Source organism: Siniperca chuatsi, linkage group LG4, assembly GCF_020085105.1.
Source record: "Siniperca chuatsi isolate FFG_IHB_CAS linkage group LG4, ASM2008510v1, whole genome shotgun sequence".
NCBI lineage: Eukaryota > Metazoa > Chordata > Actinopteri > Centrarchiformes > Sinipercidae > Siniperca > Siniperca chuatsi.
The window spans coordinates 24,771,551-24,778,555 of NC_058045.1; the positions used below are offsets into that span (position 1 = coordinate 24,771,551).

Here is a 7,005-nt window from a genome sequence, read left to right on the forward strand (position 1 = left end):
AATGAGGAGCCTGTTGGCAACAAATGAACCTGACAGCGTAACTGAACAGCAATCTGCCACTGAAGACACAGGAGAAAGTGGGTGTTCCAGCTTGGATGACTCAAACATTCATACATTTACATGAATCCAAAATGGACGAACTCACTAGCACAGTGCAGCGGATGCAGCCGCTGATGAATTCAACAATTTGTGAACGAGAACCTAGAGTGATTTAAAAACCAGTCAGTGTAGGAATGAAATGGATGGTATCAGATGACAGAAGACGTATTGAGTGACACATTTACATGAGACAGAGATCAGTAGGCTGACAGTTAGCTGAGCTGTGAGACGGTCCCTCAGGGAAAACGTCTTACCTGCACAAACAATGTAAAAGTTTGAATCAGTCTTTGCTGGATGTAGACTCTCAGGAATGTGAGAGTGCTTCTGCAGCCAAGCAAAACACATTATATTTTATTCAATATATCTAAATATGTAGAGGATAGTGAAACATTAGTTTTTTCCCTCGGGGTCATCAAAACTGAATTTGTGAGTCTTACTGCATCATCGTCATATTTGTATTTTTCTACTTAGGCTGTATTCACACCAAATCAAGCGTTAGCGCAGGGTTGTGCGGCGGTGTGCGTTGAACGTAACCGCTGTGAAACAATCAGAAAATAACGTTTTATTTCTCTGATTCACCGGCTTTCTCGCTACCAGCGCTCCCTCTCTTCATTCACTCTCTAGCTCGACCACCGCTGCTCGCTCGCTCTCTCACTCGCTCTCTCTCTCTCTAAATTCATTTCAATTCAATAGGATTTATTGCCATGATATTTGACGTGTTGCCAAAGCAGTTTTCAGCTCAGTCTCTCTTCCATCTTCACAGTTGCTCGGTCAACAGCGGAATTCTACAATGCTGCATGGTCAACAAGGTTTTTCTTCCTGTGGGTGTCTTTTGGCTATTTCAAATGCTTCAACTGCAAAATTTCAGCAGCGAGCACACACATTTAGACTTTTCTAGTTCTTACTGCATCTTTCAGGAGAATACTTATCCCCCTGTTTGTATTTTTCTACTTACACACACGCACTTTTTAGGAATTCCCCCACTCATGCTCATAATGCTCAGAGCTTGTTGGGTAAACACTTGCTGCATCGGAGCCTTTTTCTCTGTACTCATAAGAGCATTTCCCCAGTGGATGTAGATATAAGGCTTATTCTGTGGACACAGGCTCTGTAGATAATGCTATACAGGCCAAATGTAGCTCAGAACACCCGGGTGTGGCATAATCATGAGAGAGATGCATTGCTAAGCAAGGAAAACTGGCATAAAATTTGAACCTTTGTTAGGAGAAATGTCTGGAATTCTCATGGTCGGACTGAAGAGACAATGACTGAAGTAGGTTTGACTTGTCAGTGATGTAGACAGTTAGAGAAATTATCACCTGGGTTTGCCTAAAAGTAGTCAAATGTAAGTATTTCCAGTCTAAACACACTGGAAAATTATTTTTATATGTAAGTTCATAATTGTAGAATGTGAACTCCTCCTAACCCCAGTACAATAGAGGTGAATGAGCTGCTGCTGAGCACTGGCTCAGGAGTGCCACCATTACTCTGGATAATGCACAGACCTGGCTGTAACACCCCTGAAAACTATCCACAGTGAGCTCTGTGGATTATTCAGTCACCTGGACAGTGTTTCCGAGAGGGGATGCTGCTGTTAAATATTTAAAATCTCATTTATCATTGCAAATTAGATTCCAATGACCTCCATTAATTTGGGTGGATGCAAAAATCTCAGAGACAGGCATCGCAAAATGTTGACGAATAAAACCAAAACAATCTGCATAGTTAGACACCAGCAGGGGTAAGTGAGAAAATGTTTTTTTGTATTTTGGGTGAACTGACCCTTTAAGACACATGTGAAGGTATGTGTTACTAAATGGTAACTTGAGTTGCATAGCTTTGCTCTGTACATTCAGGTCTCTGTTTCATCCTGTCATAATTAATGCAGGAGTTCATGCAAGACCGATCAGGAAGCAGCGATTAAACACAACTATGCATGACGAGTATCCCAGGATAACCGGAGCGGCAATACGCTAAACAAAAACATTCACATTCACACACACACACACCTTTCACTGTCAAGTGCTGGGGCCTAGAGGTATGCAAACTACCTTTCCATCTAAAAACCATACATGAAATGCAAAACTGTGTGTGGAAAAGATGCCGGGGGGGGGGAAGTCACATCTTAATTGAGGTGTGAAAACACTGAGCTGCTCACACATAAAAATGCTCTCAGACATGTCAGTCACGCTAAATAAAGCCACACTACAAGCCACATAGGTTTTGCTGTTTATTTCAACACTAACAGTCATGTGTAATAATGTGCTGACTGGCGTTACGATGCAGCCACAGTGCATCTGAGTACTCTTGCTGTAGCCTCAGAGTTGTTGATCTAGAGCTATCTATCTAGACAAAGCAGACTGAATGTCATGGACTGAGAAGCCCAAACTGTCCCTGACCAAGCGACATAACATAGCTACACACAGGTCATTTTGGTATTTGGATACAGTTAACAGCTAACTCCACAGAAAACAGTATCATCAGTCTCTTCTAGGTCTTACAAGGTTATTGATTCTCACCAGTTTACAGTTAGACATAGTCAACCATGTAAGATTTGACATCACAACAGCCTGACAAAAATACAGAGTGATTTAGTTGAAGAATGATCTCAAAATAATGTATTCTGGTAGCTTTAGTTTTATTTTCTGTTGCTTATTGTCTGTGCAGTCCCTGGAAGATCGTGCCAGGAAGCACAGCTAATACTGCTTTGCAGCAACTATTTCCAAGATGTAAAAAGTGAACTGAGGCTTAAAATAGTTCCCCTTAATGTCACAGTGTTCAGAGATGCAGGGACTGTGGGATTGCGAAATGGGGTCGTTTCTCCCAAAAGCATCTTAAAATCCAATCTCACAGGTGTTTGTACTCACAGATGGACTGAAGTGTACAGGCCTAGCAACACTGTAAAGACCTTCACGTGTTTTTGGAATCCCTGGCTTTCCATAGCTGGTTAGTATAAATGTGTTAATTAGACAAGAAACACAGAATCTGAACCATAGTCTACTGCACTGTAGATATCTAATGTACAGACTCATTAGTATTCCTGGTGTGTTAGTTTTTGTTACACAGTAACTTGTACCATCTGATAACACCGTCCTTCTGATAGAGGAAATAAATCCTTGACTTGAATCTTGATATAAACATGAGGTTTTTCTTGTCTGCTTACACTGATTAAGGTTGAGTAAGATGCTTTTCAGGGAAACAAGCCACCGCGTTGGCCGACAATTTCAGTTGGAATTCTCCACCCCTTCCGCTATCTGCGTGTTACTGTTTTGCAAGGGCACCGTCACTGCATCCTGTGCTTAGCACCTCCCAAGACGACTGTGATTGGTTTAAAGAAATACAAACAAGCCAGAGTGTTTTTCCCCCTATACCAGAATGATAATGGGTTCAGCCAGACCTTTATCCAGCGCTGGCACAGTGTGGAGACAGGTCTGGCTATGCACGACTGTTTATCTAAAGCTCTGACTTGAGATTTAATATTTTTAACAGAAAGCCATGGGTAACAAATTAGAGGTCTGGGGTTTGAAAGACATTGGATTTTGGGAGACAGGGAGGTCTAATTAAAGATCCCAGTTGCATTATGGGAAATGTAGGATCTGATGTTTTTGAAGCTTGAACCATACTAGCGACTAAAAATCAGGATATCTCTGTCTCTGCTGCTTCAATTTCGACCATTCTTTTTCAATCTGTCTCTTATGAGTCCCCCACATTTATGGAAGTGAAATATTAAATTGCTGGAGTACCCCTTTAAACAAGTGCCCAACATGCATTTGTTTCTTTCCAAAGGTGGTTAAAATATAAATCGGATGAATGGCAAAATGATTAGCTGTGTGAAAGAGCTGCGATGCAAAAAAAAATAGGAATCAAATGTTTCATGTTAAATCCAACCTATGAAAGTTGACCAGTACAGGACAGAGTGTAGTAGATGACCCAGCTCTAACATATTGTTAAATAAATAGGACGTTTTGTGCTTTAAAGACAGACACTGTTTCTACTGAGGACAATATCAACTGATCTGCTCTGCTTAGCAGGCAGGATAGGGATCAGTGTTTCAACTGCAGTTCTCAAAGTCTGCAGTTTTCATTTGTTCAAAAACTAGTAAAGTAGTTCTGAATAGTCATTTTCAATGTTATTTTGAAGAGGCTGAAATGAACTGATCCCGCCTTTATCGTGCATTGCTTTGATTGAAAGAGCATGTTTGTAGCTGACCTAACTGTACTTCACTGTGCATTAAGGTACACTTGATGATGACCTTTTAAAGGAAACCTGTCTGTTTATAGCCATTAGGCCTACCTACAGAATGTCTATGAAACAACACGCAGCCTTACCTTTCGGTCGCTTCAGCAAAAGTCAGACTGTATCTTGACAAAAGCAAGCTGTTATTAACTCTTTGTAAACCTGTGATCAAGTATACCTTAAACACAGTTTCTCATTGAAGACTACAGGTTATAAGTGGCTTATTATAATACTCCTCTAGGCTATCTCGCTTAATAAGTGGTACTTTGTTGACTCTCCTCATGGAGGTCAAAGGTCAGCTATGGAGCAGCATGGCCTATCAAAGCTCTCAAAGCATGCTGTCCCTCCTAGCTTATTGTGCAACTACATATAGGAATTATTGCTATAGAATTACAGTGTCCGTACTGAGGTGCATTTTGGGTAGGGAAGAACATCTCCCAGTATTGCCAACACTGATTCTCTGCCCCTGAGTTTGTGGCTTTGAATTGCATAAAAGTCCAACATGCTTCCAAACAAAGTGAGTCTATACCAGTGACTCGCACACAGGTGGGTTGTCAGAGTCCTGGCTGTGCATAGAGCTCAGGCCCGTGTCTGAGTCCTCATCGTTTGTACTGCAGGCCTTGGACAGACCTCTGGCCTGCTCCACCCAGCCGCTGCTCTTCTCTGCTGAAGCCGGCTCAGCCTCAGCGCTCACTGCACCCAGCTCTGCCTTACCATCATCAGTCAGTTTGTTGTTCACCTGCTCTATCTCCATGGTCTCAACTTTGGCCAGTAGGTCCAGAAGTTCGCTCTCCTTGGTCTCCCAGAGTGCCAGACTCAGGTCCAAGTCCCCCCTGATGGCGTCCAGGTCTGTCTTCAGCCGCAGGCCGATGTACAGACTGGTGTCCAGCTGCGTTTTGATCCTCTCCTCCTCCAGCGAGAGCTCGTTCTCAGACAAACTTTCCACATCTGGTTCCACAGCTGGAGCGGCAGACGCGGCCAGGCACATCTCCGCGACGCTCTCTGTGTCCTTCGCCGCCTCCGCTCCTCTCTCCTCCCGCCGCCGCTTCATCCACCGCTGGTTGAGCTCCTCCTGGATCTCCCCGGTGATACTCTCCACGAGCGCCTCGCGCTCCGTCAGCTCCTCCTGCAGCCGCACCACCTCCTCGCACCGGCGCGCGTACTCCTCGAACTGCGCGAGCGCCTCCGCTGTGCACCGCGCGTCCTGCCGCTCCGCTTTGCGCTTACAGTCCGAAGGAGCGGGACCCTCCGAGGGGGAGTCCACCATGTATGTGTCCTGCACATAGTTCACCCCGTGTCTCTTGATGCGGTCGAAGTGCACTTTGGCCTCGTACCGCTCGATCTCCCGGTCCAGCTCCTTTATCCTCTGGATCTGCTGGCGGATGGTGTGGTCCTGGGAGATCACCAGGTGAACCAGCGTCTCCATCTTCTCCACGGAGCCTTTATCTTTAGAAACAGTCTGCTCTTTCTTTTTGTTCATCTTATCCAACTTCCTGAAAGCCTTCCTGACTATGCGCCTCTGTTTCTCCTGGGACAGGTTAGCGGCAGCGGCCGCGGCGGTCCAGCAGGTCTTGGCGGTGCCCTTGAGCATCCCGCCCGGACCGCCGCTCTCCCGGCTCTGGACCACCCGGGCCTCGGCGCTGCGAGGCCCGTTGTTGGGTAACGAAGCCTCGTTCTTCACCAGGACGAAGCGGACATTCTCCTGCTCGTCCCCCCAGGCGCTCCACAGCCGGAGGAGTTTGGTCTTGTTTGGTAAAATCCTCTCGAAGCCTCTCCATTTCTCCACCACGCAGTAGGACTGCGGAGAGCCGGACAGCATCGCCGCCGAGGCGCCCTGCTGCAGGTTCTGGTCCTCCAGCAAGACTCTGACCACGTCGGCGCAGGTGGTTCGCTTCGTCAGTCCGGAGACCAGCTTCTCCTCCCGGCAGACCCACACAGAGATCTTCCCCTCCTCCGGCTCCATCTCTGGCTCAACCCCGAGAACAAAAAGTTTCTTCAGCCCAGGCTACTGTCCTCTCTGTCAGCCTGTTTGTGGCAACTCCGAAAGTAAAGTAGATGTCTTTAGATTTCTGACCACATTTGAAGTTGACTTAAACCTTAATTAGGCCTAGTGGATAAAGTGAAGCAAAACATTCATCCAAAAACAAATTCTCTGTCCCGTCGCTGCTTATCACTTCCCACTTTAAATAGGCTACGCTCAGAAGTCCGAACATATGACCTTGTTACGCCTTGAAGGACTGTCAGAGTTGTAAATTACTTCCATTCATGTTTCCCCAGTGGTCTTTCCCGGCTGCCTGCCGGGACCTCATCCCTCTCTCCCCGGCAGATTGATCTCAGCTCCGCGCGCTGCACCGGAGAGGAGAGGAGGTGCGTACTTGTGCCAGGACAGGCGGCTCTGCTGTGTGTGGGACAAAACAGGAGGGTGCTGTAACGGCCGGGACACGCCCCCCGTCTCTCTCTCTCTCTCTCACACACACACACACACACCCTCTCGCTTCTCCTACACAAAGAAACCTGGACTGACAGTGAAACAAACGCAGTTGTCTTTGTTGAGTTTGATGTCACTGAGCGTTTGTTTGCTGAGTTCATGTGCCCATGTTAATGTGATCATTAATCTCCACTCTGCCAGTTTCTGCTTTTAATCTCAGCTATTTTCACACTCAAAAACAT

General features: G+C 46.0%; 1 protein-coding gene across 1 annotated transcript; it reads right to left on the reverse strand.

The window, feature by feature from the left end:
* Positions 1–2,316: 2,316 nt before the first annotated feature.
* rassf10a (Ras association domain family member 10a) lies at positions 2,317–6,782 on the reverse strand. The gene has a single exon (XM_044193121.1). The coding sequence runs from the start codon at positions 6,296–6,298 to the stop codon at positions 4,859–4,861; it is 1,440 nt and encodes a 479-aa protein (XP_044049056.1). The 5' UTR covers positions 6,299–6,782; the 3' UTR covers positions 2,317–4,858.
* Positions 6,783–7,005: the final 223 nt, after the last annotated feature.

Bases quoted from the DNA above. Each gene is read 5' to 3' on its own strand.
- rassf10a (XM_044193121.1), bottom strand. From the start codon at position 6,298: ATGGAGCCGGAGGAGGGGAAGATCTCTGTGTGGGTCTGCCGGGAGGAG.